This window comes from Mauremys mutica, chromosome 10 (genome assembly GCF_020497125.1).
Source record: "Mauremys mutica isolate MM-2020 ecotype Southern chromosome 10, ASM2049712v1, whole genome shotgun sequence".
NCBI lineage: Eukaryota > Metazoa > Chordata > Testudines > Geoemydidae > Mauremys > Mauremys mutica.
In genome coordinates this window covers 37,247,043-37,261,854 of record NC_059081.1, presented here as the reverse complement: position 1 = coordinate 37,261,854, position 14,812 = coordinate 37,247,043, and the positions used below count along the sequence as shown (strand labels likewise).

General features: G+C 40.7%; 1 protein-coding gene across 1 annotated transcript in view; it reads left to right on the top strand.

Annotated features, from left to right (window-relative positions):
• LRP2 (LDL receptor related protein 2) overlaps positions 1-14,812 on the top strand; it is a 177,498-nt gene that overhangs the window by 122,907 nt on the left and 39,779 nt on the right. The window contains exons 48-58 of the mRNA XM_045033029.1: positions 1,010-1,211; positions 1,650-1,945; positions 2,581-3,097; positions 4,453-4,605; positions 4,878-5,048; positions 6,783-7,006; positions 7,470-7,647; positions 8,723-8,919; positions 10,888-11,133; positions 12,913-13,041; positions 14,274-14,393. Coding sequence (XP_044888964.1) covers positions 1,010-1,211; positions 1,650-1,945; positions 2,581-3,097; positions 4,453-4,605; positions 4,878-5,048; positions 6,783-7,006; positions 7,470-7,647; positions 8,723-8,919; positions 10,888-11,133; positions 12,913-13,041; positions 14,274-14,393 — 2,433 coding nt within the window. The remainder of the gene's footprint in view (positions 1-1,009; positions 1,212-1,649; positions 1,946-2,580; positions 3,098-4,452; positions 4,606-4,877; positions 5,049-6,782; positions 7,007-7,469; positions 7,648-8,722; positions 8,920-10,887; positions 11,134-12,912; positions 13,042-14,273; positions 14,394-14,812) is intronic.

Below are 14,812 nucleotides of genomic sequence, written 5' to 3'. Positions count from 1 at the left end.
TCCTTATTTTATTCTACATTTTGGAATTAAAATTCTAAATTCTAATTTAAAAAAATCCCTTCTCATTTTGTCCCATTCCATTCAATAGCCTTGAATTATAAACTGCTTTGAGATGTAATTAACATGGCGTGTTTGTTTAACACAGACTGCTGTAACAACTTCAACATGTATAGTGCCTGATCATGGCAGTACAGCTTTTCTTGTGAATCAGCATCAGGTATTAATGTCAGAGAGGTTCCAGTAGAAATCCTATTAGCTGGAGAGCAGAGGGTCAGGTTGTGCCAGGCTGTTTAGTGGATGCTGATGATAGGTCATCTCAATTGATTAGTCTCTTCCTGTTGGTATGCGTACTGCCCCCTTTTCATGTTCTCTGTATGTATAAATATCTCCTGTCTGTGTGTTCCATTCTATGCATCCGAAGAAGTGAGCTGTAGCTCACAAAAGCTCATGCTGCAATAAATTTGTTAGTCTCTAAGGTGCCACAAGTACTCCTGTTCTTTTTGCGGATACAGACTAACACGGCTGCTACTCTGAAACAAAGGGGAGAGGTGCAGGAAGCCTGGCCCCCTTCCTTGTGCCCTTTAGCAGTTATTGGCTCCCTTGATTTGCCCTCTGGGGAACAAGCATCTCAAAGGAGTGAGTAGGGAGAGGCAGGGTCTTAGCTCTGCTTCCTGATGCACTGGCCTGGCACCACGGGAAAGAATGCTGCATCCCCAGAAGGGGTGTAACAAGAGGGGTGGTTCCCCTGCATACCAGGGAGCTCTGGGAGGAATGCTGCTTCTCCCTGGGGCATTGTGGGGCACCACACTACCCTCCACACACAGCTGCAGTCAGTGGAGATACACCAGGGATAAATCTGGCTTTTTGCAATAGATAAGATGCATTTGAATGAATTTCTGCATGAAATTTCTGGTACACATGCCTAGATGTGAATGGGGAATGCATATTTTATACATGTAAAATGAAAATAACTCTACTTCAGTTAGTTAGCAAATGTGTTTTATTTTAGCAAACCGCAGCTGCACAGCCACTGAGTTTACATGTGTGAACAATAGGCCCCCACTGAGGAGGTGTATCCCTCAGGTATGGGTCTGCGATGGAGATGCTGATTGCAGTGATGCTTATGATGAACATCAAAACTGCACGCGACGGTCTTGCACTGAAAATGAATTCACATGTAACAATGGATTGTGCATCCGAAACTCTTACAGGTCTGTATGTACTTCAGCAACAATACAAAAGCTTTGCAAATAGTTTCGAATGAAGGAATGAATTCATTTAAGTTTTTATAGTTACTTTGTCATTAAATAGGATTACATTTAAGTATGAAATAATTTATGTGCAATGCATTCACATGTAAGTTTTTATTTTAAAACCTCTGGGATGCCTGAGTTGTTTAATATTACCATAGCCTACCAATGGCATTAAACCTGTACTTCTGGGCACAGTAACTTTTAATGGGAGGAGTCTCACTGGTTTCTTCAATAGCCGTACTTGCATGAGTACATTTTTATTTCATTTTAACTATTCATATGAGTAATGGGGTACTATTAGGAGTAAGGGTTTGCATGATCAGGTGTGTATCTACCCCTCCGTCCATCCAACGGTCACTACCTTTATGTGTTTAACAGCTCCACCTTTCTTTCCAGGTGTGACAGGCGGAACGACTGTGGTGATAGCAGCGATGAGAGAGGGTGCATCTATCAGCCCTGCCAACAGCACCAGTTCACATGTCAAAATGGGCGCTGCATTTCAAAGGCATACATCTGCGATGGGGATAATGATTGTGGGGATGAATCTGATGAGCTGGAACACCTCTGTAATACACCAGAAGCAACTTGCTCTCCCCATCATTTTAAATGTGACAATGGAAACTGCATTGAAATGGTTAAAATTTGCAATCGGCTGGATGATTGCTTTGATAATAGCGATGAAAAAGGATGTGGTACGTGTGGAGTGTTGGGGGTAGGGGATTAGGGTTCTGATATTTTATTTTAAACGTTTTAGACAATTTTAAAAAAATTAAGTCAGCAGGTTAATTAAGATGATACATGTTCCGTCTGGACTTGCCAATAAGATGTATGAAGAATGCATACATATATCACACACTTATTAATGATTAAATCATAACATAGTATGCTATATTGTAAATAATGCACATCAATTCATATACTTAAGCCATGAAAATTAGCCAGTACTCGGTAAATAGAATGAATATATCACCACAGATTTTAGATATGAAAATATGCCAGATAAATAGTTATAACTATATATATATATTCCTTCTGAGAAATAATACTATCCTGCACTGACAGAATTTGGGGGCAGATCTGCCACTGGTGTAAATTATCGTAGCCCCACTGATTTCAGTGGAGCATGATAATTTACACTGGGTAAGGATCTGCCCCTGGCAACTCAATTGTAGCCACCCAAGATTTAGAATATTTTGGTATTTTTGGAACAAAAGTTGTTGCCCACTTGTCTTGATGTTGACTCTTATGAATACTTTGGATAGGGGCTGCATTGTTTTCTGGGTAACTCAGTTGCTTGAATAATAATGTTTTTGTTTTTGTACCACAGGTATTAATGAATGTAATGACCCTTCAATCAGCGGATGTGATCATAATTGCACAGACACCCTGACTAGTTTCTATTGTTCTTGTCGTTCTGGACACAGACTCATGTCCGATAAACGGACATGTGATGATATTGATGAATGCAATGAAACGCCATCAGTATGTAGTCAGATTTGTGAGAATACTGCTGGCTCCTACATTTGTAAGTGCGCCCCAGGCTACATCCGTGAGCCTGATGGAAAAAGTTGCCGGCAAAATAGTAATATCTCCCCCTACCTTATTTTTAGCAACCGTTACTATCTGAGAAATCTCACAGCAGATGGCCAGTCTTACTCTCTCATTTTGCAAGGACTAAGAAATGTGGTGGCACTGGACTTTGACAGGGTGGAAAAGAGGTTGTACTGGATTGATGTGGGGAGGAAGGTCATTGAAAGAATGTTCCTAAATGGGACAAACAAGGAGACAGTAATAAGTGATGATGTGCCAAATGGGGAAGGTATTGCTGTGGACTGGGTTGGCAGGTAAGAAAATGTTTTTAGCTTTTCTGAGCTATTAAGGAAGTTATGTTTTTTTAATGTGAAAAAATATGAGTTCAGATACTTGTTGGGGACTGGTTTTCAACCCACATACCATACACCCAGTATAACAGTATCCTAATAATGTCAATAATAATTATTCATAATACTACTTAGCTCTTATAGTGTGCTTTATATTTTGAAAATGTTGTACAAACATTCAATAACTAATCCTCACAACAGCCATGTGAGATGGGTACATTGTGTTATTCCTGTTTTGGTGATGGGGAAGCCAGACCGAGAGAGGTTTAGCAAACACACGCAGCAAGCTAGTTGCAGAGCATGATTAGAAAGTTTCTGGCTCCTAGCCCTATGCTCAGTCCTGCTAGCAACAAAACATGTTCTAGCCTGGTGTTCTTATAGTCAGAATATGCAATAAGGGCACCACAGTAATGCAAAGACTTCTGAACATTTATGTTAATGGTTAATAATAGTAATAAGAATAATTAATAGAAGATCCACCTCTCTGATGTGATAGGAAACATCTAACTGGGAGGGATATATTAACCAAGCAAGCAAAGACAACTGATAAAACCTGAATTTTTATATTTAAAAATAATCTTATTAACCAGGGAAACCTCATTGACAGTGCCATTTGAGAACCAGATTTTTCTGGGTGTGCTGTGATGAATGATTCTTACAACAGAGGTTTTACCCTTGTCTCCATAAGTGACAGTACTTTATAACCATGCATATTTTTTCACTCCTTTGATTTGGTGAGAGCAGGGATCAAACTGCAGGGGAGGGAGAGATAGATGGTGATTCTTATGGCAGCCCCAGCCACAACCCCACTCATGACCCAGGGCGTTGCACGTCTCGCTTCCTGACCCCTCTCTGTGCCATCTCCTTGTTGCCATTTCTTGGTAAGAGAAGAGGGGAGGAAAAGGAGAGGTAGTGACACCCTGTGCTAGCCATGTGCTGCAGGCAGCTGCCTGAGATGGGGGGTTTATTCCCCAGTTGACCAGCTACAGTTTTGAATTTGGCACCAATAGCAGTAATTGGCCAGTGGTGCCAATGTCAGAGGAGAGGATAGGGCAATGTGGTACATGGCTTGGGAAAGGTGGGAGTACAGCATATGGGTTTGTACCTACCCAGTTTGAGCCTTGAGCAGCAGTTGGCAACATTTGTCTTTTGTCGTGTGGGCCGCATTGGAGGACTGAGAAGTATGTGGTCCTGATTAATTCTTCTTTCATTACAGTGGATTCATCATTACTCTAGAGAGAGAAAAGCTGTGAAATTAAAGTGAGGTGCTTTATTTTGTATAAAGCAGTGTGTAAAATATTCATTATAAAACATTTCAGAAAATTGTACTGGGTGGATGCATACAAAGACTGTCTCTATGTTGCTGAGCTTGATGGCAGATTCCGGAAAAAATTGGTGGATCGGTGTGTGGACTCCAACAACACCTTCTGCTTTCAGTATCCCAGAGCTATTGTCGTTCATCCAAAATATGGGTATGACATTTCCAGAGTGTTTCTCTGTCACCTAGCAGTTTGACAGCCTCATGCTGTTTGTGTGAAAGTCTATGCTAAGTTGTCATTTTGCGTCTGTTAGTAAGAATAATTACAGGATATTTGGATCATATCCTCCTGTTCTGCAAAAATGCGCCCAAGGTGAGGGAAAGGGTTTTGTTTTAGTGCATGAGGTGTTATATTGCAAATGTACCTTCTAGAATTTGTCCCAGGATCTTTTCCGACAAAACTAACTGTGGCTGTTGTTTAAATAGACAGGTTTACTGGACTGACTGGGCAGACCGAGCCTATGTTGGAAGAGTGGGGATGGATGGCAAGAACAAGACGGTGATTGTCTCTACCAAGTTAGAGTGGCCCAATGGACTCACCATAGATTACACCAACGACAAGCTCTACTGGGCAGATGCCCATCTAAACTACATTGAGTACGTACATAGAGAAGAATAAAGCAACTGGGTAACTGTTCATACCAAATTTCAGTGGTAGCACTTTATTTTAAGAATTTTTTAACCCCTTCACTGCTGACAGTTTGTGCACGGATCAAGGCAACAAGTTTTTTTTTTTTAAAATGGAACAAACAGAGATATTTTATGTCCTGTCACAGTGCAGTTAGACAAATGACATATCCAATTAATCCATCAGAATTGAAAGGGTTAACTAATTCTAAATTAAAATGGAATCAGAAGTTAGGTATAAATGGGACGAAGAGGAAAGACTCCCTCCTTATTTGGATAAAATTAACTTTTGGGGGTTTTTTCCACTTGTTCTTTAGCAGCAGTTGGCACTTTTGTTCTGAAGTTTTATAGCATATATTTGCTAGCTCCAATGATTATAATAAGGGACAGATTTTCAATGGGTCTTCAGAACTTTGCAGCAGGGGGTTAGGCTGTAAACCTTTTACTCACACTAGTGAGTAGTTACATGAGTAGTCTCCCTGGAATCTCAGAAACTGCTCATGGAAGTAATTGTTCAGAAATTCAGAAAGAGGTTCACAGTCTGGGCTAGAATTTGCCAGTGCATCTTCATGTAGATGCAAAACCCAAACTGAGGCAGAACTGAATACGCAAATCATCATTTTAATCTGTAATTACCATTTTTTTGCCCACAGATCTGAGGACAGTGATAAGAAATGTATGTGCACACATTTGTAGAGTTCTGCTGAAAGTTTGGCCTTAATGTTCCCCTTATTAAAAGTTCACGACAATACTGCATGGAACCTGTGGCTTTGTTATGTTATTTTCCTACATTTGATACAAGTCTATAAAATGTCAAATAAATTTCTGATGATGAAATGCTTAGACTTTAATTTCAGCTCAAGTAATTAGCTAACTTTCTGATTCTTTCCAGGTATTTCCAAATTAGCACATCTAAAAAATCTCCTTTGCGTCTATTCTTTTAGCTCCTTTCCAAGTTTCCATGTTAAAATGAACCATTTTAGAAAAAAAAAACGTTTCCCATAATTTCCTGCTAATGCCTGGTCATAACGAAAAGAGATAACCCATTAAAGCTATTTTACTGTACCAGACACAGTCACAAAGAATCAGTGTTTTTAGAGCAATATGAAAGTGAACAGTTATGTTAAAATTTTAATGTTTAGCATTTCTGTCAAAAATTTAGACTTGGAAGATTTTCCATTTGATTCATTTTTGCCACGTTTCTTAATTGATTTGTTCATTAATCATAAAGTTGCTGTTCAGAGTTACTAACTTAGCCTTCTTTGTTATTAATACAGTCAGAAAAAAGTGTGAGAGTTACAGAAGATTTTTCTATTAAAATGTTGTTAAAAGTAACATATAGCAGTCCTAAGATATTTAAAATTTAGGAATAAAGGTGTTATATTTTGCCAAGTGTCACTTGAGTAGCTATCTGAATTATACAGCCACTTTCCTGTATGACAAGTAACCTGTCATCTATGCACAAAACTTCATTGGGCAGCCAGATACATTTCTTAGGAATGGCTTTGTATTTCCTTTTGCACGTCTGGTCTATTTCTATAACTAGAGTAAAACCTATTTAAACCTTATGTATCTCAAAATGAACTAAATTATTTTGAATCCACTGATCACCACTAATAAACTGCTTGTTGTAAGAAGATACATTAAAGTCCTGAAGTTCTTGCAGCTTGATCTCAGTGTTATGCATGGTTTTTGTTCATGTAGGTACTCTGACCTAGAGGGACGACACCGTCACACAGTATATGATGGGACTTTACCTCATCCATTTGCAATTACAGTTTTTGAAGACACCATCTATTGGACTGATTGGAACACAAGAACTGTTGAGAAGGGAAATAAATATAATGGATCAGGCAGGACTGTTCTGGTGAACACCACACACAGGCCATTTGATATCCATGTCTACCATCCATACAGACAGCCAATTGGTGAGGAAACAGATTTAAAATATAATGTGGATGTCTGGCCCTTATTAGGGCCTAACCCTGGTGCATGCCGTGTGCACATCTCCCATTGGCGTTACAAGGAGTTGAAGGCACTTGGTACCTCACAGGAGGCACACTCAGTTTCTTGAAGGATCAGGCCCTTAGTTAACCTACACAGGGGGTCTTTGATTTGGCTATCTGATAAAGTAAGATAAATAGTGAGAGCAGAATCAGACCTGAAGTATGGATTTAAAGCCAGTTTCTAGGGTTTCAGGGTTCACTGTTTATACACCTTCAGTAAACTACAGTTGAGACTGGATTTTCTGTCTGAGTGCCTGATTTTTTTGTTTGTTTGTTTTGATTTGCAAGAGATAATATCAATGCCTTCTGTGCAAAAGGAGACTATTGCAAGGTCTTTCTGTTTATGGGGGTGTGAAGTATGATGATTATTCTTCCATTTTACTAGTGAATAATCCTTGTGGTACCAACAATGGTGGCTGTTCCCATCTGTGTCTAATAAAAGTTGGAGGTCAGGGTTATTCTTGTGAATGTCCCGATAACTTCATGGTGATACAACTTGGCAACACAGCACACTGCCTTCCAATGTGCTCCAGCACCCAGTTCCTCTGTGCAGACAGTGAAAGGTAAGTCCTTTGCTCAGTATCTTCTTTTAATATCTTTTTAAGGATAACATTTATATCTAAGGCTAATTTACCTGGAAGGCTTGAAAGTATGTAGTAAGTCTCCATATTGTGGGTTCTGGGGTCTGGTGGTAAAGACAAGGCCAATTCCAGTCTGACTCCTGTGCTGGCAAAAATTTCTAGCAGAGTCCTCCTTTCTCGCTAATGGGATGCGCTCCTTATTAATGCCCTTGCTTTGTTGTATCGCATGGCTAATTCAGTAAGGACTGGGGTGTTAGTCATGCGTTGCTCCAGAGGCCATTTCCCTGTGAATTCATGAAATATGAATCTGCTCCTATCTTTTCTACATGCTGTGCAGTATGTTTGTTTCTGCTGTTAAATAAGTTATTCTGGCTGCCAGGGGCCCATAGGGTCCATTCTGGCAGCAAGGGGTCAGCTGGTGCGCTGGCACAGCCATGGCCCTTTTCCCTGGCCACCCCTACGTGGCAGGAGCTAGAATTGTGGGAACAGGCATAAGGCCTGCTATCCTGGCTCTACACCACCCCAAGACTCCTGTAGGCAGCTGGGTTTCTCCAGTGGCCCACTCTGCAGGCTTAGTGCTGCCGCACACTGGAGCACCCATTGGATAGGTCAATGTTAAACTTATGCACTTAATAGAATTCTCCATCTAAATTTCAGATCACTTATGGAAATGTATCTTGTTCTCTGTGTCTCTCAGCCTATCCAGCTAACATTTGGCTTGCCTAGGTGTCTGAATGATGAGTCTCAAGAAAGCCCAGAGTGACAGTTTGCACAAAAATACTGCAAACTTGAGTCCACATTAATTTGCCGTGAGCCTGTTACAGAGGTTTCACCATCAACATCTGTTACTGGCAACACCATGTTGTGGTATATTTTGTTATCACATGACAAATGGCCTCATGTCATGTAGAACTGAGGCTCAAGAAATATCTGAAGCCAAATGCTGCAAGATGATATGTCACTGGCAAAAGCTTGTCCATAATTGGTCCTTAAAGGGATGGCTGGACGCCTTTAAAGTAATTGCTTCATCAAAGGAAATATTATTTTCTCTTTATAGGTGCATACCGATCTGGTGGAAGTGTGACGGGCAGAGAGATTGCAGGGATGGCTCTGATGAACCGCCGACTTGCCCACACCGATATTGTCGTGTTGGACAGTTCCAATGTAGTGATGGGAACTGCACTAGTCCCCATTTCTTGTGTAATGCTCTGCCAGAGTGTCCTGACAGATCAGATGAAGATCATGTACTTTGTGGTAAATGTCAGATAATTATTCTTGGCACACGTGTAGCACTTCACATGTTTAAAACATTGTATAAACACTCACCATTTAATCCGCACAAGCTGCCCTAAGAGGTAGGTGAGAATCATGATCCATATTTACAGATGTTAGACCTGATTTTTTGCTTCCTTGCACCTTACACAGTCATTTACCTCAGTGCAAAGTGATGGTAAAAAGGGTGTAAATGCTACCAAATCGGAGTGACAATGTTTTACACTCACTTTGCTTCACTTGCACCGGTGTAAGATACAAGGCAGTGGAAAATAGATCTCATTGTGTTTTGCTCAAAGCAACACCATGAAGTTGAGCTTGTCTGCACAGTCCCGCAGTCCAGACTTCAGTGGTGTGAGTTGCAGCATGCACTAACTAAAGCACGCAAACTAAAAGGTACCTAGTTTGTGTTTGCATTGTCTCATTTCAAACAGGACTTGGTTAATGGAAACTAAGTACCTTTTAGTTTGTGCTAGTAGAAGCTAGTCGGGCAGTTACCGCGCAACATCTTCAACAAACAGCTCTATATAGACAAACCCTGGGTGTCAGAGGCAAGATCAGAACTGAAGATTTTCTAACTCCCAGCCCAGTCCATCAGACCATGCTGCTTCTTACCATAATCTGCATCTTCAAACAATGAAAACATTATTTCACATGAAAATTGCTCAAAATGCAATACACCCAGGCAGACGGTTTTGGAGAACTGAATGTGATGGAATTTAAAAAAAAATGGTTGGCGTCTAATTATAATTGTGAGACAGTGTATTAACAATTTTTAAAACCCATCTTGTTTCATGTGCTTGTGTCTAATTAGAAAGCTAATTATTCTCCTCTTGTAAATAATATTACATTGGGAGTTGCAGTCTGAGCAGTGAGAATGAAAAAAGGAAGCTGTGTAGTCATATAATTGATATTTTCACTGACTTCCATTAGCATATAATAGTATTTTCTGTAATGTCATCATAATTAAATGAAACCTCAATTTTACATGAATTTCAAACAGTCGAGCTCTTAAGTAAGGCACAAGGGAATATTAAATATGTAACATAAGAAATTGACAGCTGCATAATGAGTTCACATATCTCTATTTTATTGGGTAGAATACAGATGATTTTGGGGTATATCATACAGTTACATAAGGGGAAAAACATGCTCTAGAAAAGCTGTGTGTTGAAGTTTGCAGAAATCATGCTATGTTCTCCCTTCCTGGAGGAAGGGATTAGTGTGCATGTAAAAGGGGCAGTGGGAGAGGTATCCAAACCATGGAGGCTGGAGATCAGTGGAAAGCCAAAGTGAACGCCCCGGCTCACAGGCAATCACTTAATGTGACTCCCACTCTGCAAAGATCACAAGCCTCACCAGCCCCCCACCACTGCTAACATTGACTTCTGCTCTGTGACCATGCATGAGTTGAGGAAGATAGAAACTGTGAATCTAAAGTTAATGGTGCTCTGAGCAGCATGATTAGTCTGTAGTTGTATAATCTGGTATGCAGCATGCTGGTTTAGCAGGAGAGTATGCTGGGTGGAAGTAGAGTGGTTCCTCTCTGGCCCACCACACTGTCAGAATTTGCATGGTGGCCCAAAGCCATATCGTCATTCAGGTGCCCTGAATCACTTTGCTCCTCTGCCCTAGCTCAGTGCGACAGCTGGGCTTGTACTTCACCCTGCACTGGGCAATGACAACTCTGAATGTCTTTCTTCTCCCCAAAGGCTCTGTGTTGTATAGTGCAGTCTTTGAGAGCTGGATGAAAGCAGCCTGTGGGCCATAGCCACGCAGGATTAGAAGTCAGTATCTCAACTGGACAAGTAAATTCTAAGCTCAGATTGAGTTACCAGCATTTCTTTAATATGCAATGATGACATAATACAGATTCAGTTCCCATAACACTGAAGGGCTAGATCTTTCCTATAAGCGTCACCAGCCTAATAAAAATGTGTATTCTTTCAGCTAATCACCAGTGTGAGACACATCAGTGGCAGTGTGCCAACAAACGCTGTATCCCAGAAGCCTGGCAGTGTGATAAAGAAGATGACTGTGGGGATAACTCAGATGAGGATAGTTCTCACTGTGCCAGTAGGACCTGCTCTCCAGGCCAGTTTAAATGTGACAATGGCCGCTGCATCCCTCAGTCCTGGAAATGTGATGTGGATGATGATTGTGGTGATCACTCTGACGAGCCGTTCCACGAATGCAGTAAGCACTAAATCAATGGCAGCTGTCTACATTATAGCATGATAGGCAGAGTGAATGGCATTGCTTAATTTTCAAGAGGTTTGCTCTTGAGGCGCTATGAATCCTACAAACTGACTGCTAAACTGCAGTAGGTAACTGGCACTGCAACACAGCACTTTGTGACTTTGTAAGAGAGTCTCATGAGATACCAAGCGACAAATACTGCAGGGGGGAAAAGTCACTAAACATCTACAAGGTTTTCGAACCAATCATGCGTTTGTAAAGAACACAGAACCCAAGCAGCATGGTGTGTAAAGAACAGGTCTAGCCAGGCAAATTTGATTATGTCTCTTGCCAGACTGGTAAAATTAGCAGATGAAGGGAAAGTGACATACATAATACACTTGGATTTTCATGACTCTTTTAATACAGTTGCTCATAAATCTCTTACTTTCAAATTTAAATCTGATTGACTTGGATATGAACACAGTCGTGTGGGTAAAAAAACATCTGACAGTTTGTGAGTAAAAAGGGTTATGATAAAGCACAAAGTGTCAAGTTGCAGGGGAGCTATTGAGTGGGGTGCTCCAGAGATCTGTGCTAGGCCTGGTTTTCATTAATATTCCTTTAATCATCTGGAAGAATGAGTAAACAACATATTAATGAAATTTACAAATACTTCTAAATAAGGAGGAGTTGTGGGTATCTGGAATGACAGAGAAATAATAAAAAAACACCTAGATACAAAACAACAAATTTAAATGAAATTTAGCTTGGAGAAATGCAAGCTAATAGAACTGGAATAAAATAATCTGACAGCTGGAAAGCAGTAATGTGACCTACGAGTAATAATTGTCAGCAAATTGGCAGGGAGTTTGCATGCAATGAGACAGCTGAAAAGGCCAGTGCAGTGTTGAGTTGTATGCTTAAGTACATCAACCCTTACAGCAGCGTGTAGAGCACAGACACTGCACACCCAGCTAGCATGGATATACATAATGGTTAGATGGTGAGGTGTAGCCTTAGGCAAACAGAGTACAGACATACCAGAACCATAAGGTGTAGATTCTACATGGCTCTCCACATGCCGAAGTGGTGTCTCTGTCTACACTGTTATTTTTAGCAGTGTAGGGTCCCACTGCTGGAGCCCACCACATTGGAAAGCTCTGGCAGTGGGGAAAGGTTCTGGCAAGGGGGAGGCAGTGGGGAGCTGCCAGAGCCCTTCCACACTGCCTCCCCGCTAGGGCCTTTCCTTGCCACAGTTAAGGGCTCCAGTAGCAGGGAAGCCAAGTTCCCTCCTGCTGTGTTTCCTGCGCTGGCACAGCTACTTCCCATCCTTTACAGAGGGCTGAGCCTAATGGCTCAATCTAGCCCCAGAGGAGGACATGATAAAAGTTAAATATTTGAAGAATAGTCATCAAGGAAGGAGAGGAATTATTTAGGGCATCAAGGAGCAAGTATAACTCTGAAATGAGATGAAATTAAGGAAGGGGAAAGTTAGTCTGATTATCAAGGAAAACTTCCTGATGGTGGCTAATTGGAATAATTTCCCACGCAAAGTGGTGGATACCCAGTCACTTAGCATAAAAACAGAGTGGACAAAATTCTGGTAACTGTATAATAGGACTCCATTGTGCACCAGCAGGGAGATGATGGGCTATATGAACTGACAGGTTTTTTTTTTCAGTCGTTGACTCCTTTTAATGGAAGTAGTGCACCGTAAAACAGAAATCAGATGTTTAAGTCATGAGCATACAGAAGTAATACAATGTTCTTTGACAACTCTCTCTTGTGTTTTAGTGGGTCCTGCCTATCGGTGTGATAACCACACAGAATTCAGCTGTAGAACTAATTACCGCTGTATTCCACTGTGGGCACTATGCAATGGGTATGATGACTGCAGAGACAACAGTGATGAACAAGGCTGTGGTAGGTGTAGGGAAAAGCTTTTTTCTGAAATGACATATGCTGCGAATATTCCTCCACGCTGTAAAACCCTCATGGAAGTCTTCTCAGTGATAATTCATATGCTTGTACTTCTTTCATTTTCTGTCAGTCCATTTCACTGATATCCATTTGCATGGAGGAAAATTCTGTGGACAACAATTCACTATAGGTCATTGTGTAGCTCACATGCTATACCCCCTGAAAGCTAGATTATGATGATTATTGTACTATTTATTATTGAACGTTGATTCTCTGCTTATTACTGAATAAAACAGAGGGAAATATATTTTCCTGCTCCCGAATCTTACATGAGAGCTGTGTTGTTGTAGCTGTGTTGGTCTCAGGATGTTAGTGAGACAAGGTGGGTGAGGTAATATCTTTTATTGGACCAACTTCTGTTTGGTGAGAGACACAAACTTTTGAGCTTACACTGAACTCTTCTTCACATGAAAGCTCTCATTCAGTTTTCTTTTTCATATTTTCAAAACTACTTCCAACTCTCAATTGGGCATACACTGTACCAAAATCACCAGTGGTGAAGATTTGTGATGCTGCAAGAGTTGTTTTGAGACCTTTTAAAATGCTTCAAACTAAGTTTGCAGGCCATGAGTTCACAACATCTACTTCAGAATAACCCAGGGAAAAACAGGATGTGGCAGTCTGGCCTACAGTGTGCCATATGACTTTCAGCTCTGGCTGTTTGTCAGTAAACGTGTGTGCCACTCTGAGAGTCACCAGATACATACCCATATACACATACCCATTTCTCTTCCACCAAATAATTTATTCTCTAGCTAATATTTGTTTCTATTGATGCTGGTTGTTTTATACTTTGCTCTTCTGAGGGACAGTAGATTGTTGTTTCTGCACAAGTAGGATATAGGGTGGTTGTTTTAGGAATCCCTGACTCTGCAATCCTTGTGTTGGGAGTAGCATTCTCCCTTTCTAGAAAATGGATATGTCCAGAAAATTACTGTGAAAGTGCAAAGTCTCTTCCTGAGCATTCCCCTCCCAATCCTATGTCATTACTTGATGGGATGTTTCCTAACTGCTCTGCCCCTAAATTACTTGACCCGGTTTATGGTATGGAACTCTTCCCTATCCAAAGCATCCTATCCTACTCTAAGCATCTCTCTACCCTGTCCAAACCATATTGAAGAGTATGCTAATGTATGCTGGTTTATTGTCTTGGTGACAAATTGTGTGCTTTGCAGAGGAGATGACTTGCAATCCTTTGGGAGATTTCCGCTGTGATAATCACCGATGCATCCCGCTGCGCTGGAAGTGTGATGGAGATAATGACTGTGGAGATGGGTCTGATGAGAACAACTGCAGTGAGTTGTCACTCCACTCTCATGATATTTTAGTATTCCTTGCTTTTCACTTATAGCCTCCTATTTCTTTTGAAAATGGGGCATGTTGTTCTTAATTGCAAGAGTTCAGTTGTTCCACTGTGTAGTCTGTATTATTGCTGCTGAGCCATTTGGAATACTGTTAAGAATAACCTCTGTATTGTACAGAGATAATGGTAGTAAATCCAGTTATCAAGAAGAATGTTATAATGTATGTGAAAGTATTAGTCCTGATTTCCACTAGAGTTTAAGGGCTCAATCGTGTGTGTGTGTGTGTGTGTGTGTGTGTGTAAACATTTCCCCGAGTAAAGAGTGCAGGATCAAGCCCAAACTGAATTTATTATTTTCTGATTAGCAGATGTAATTTCCTTAAGATAAAAATGACTCTTGAGTAATGTTGT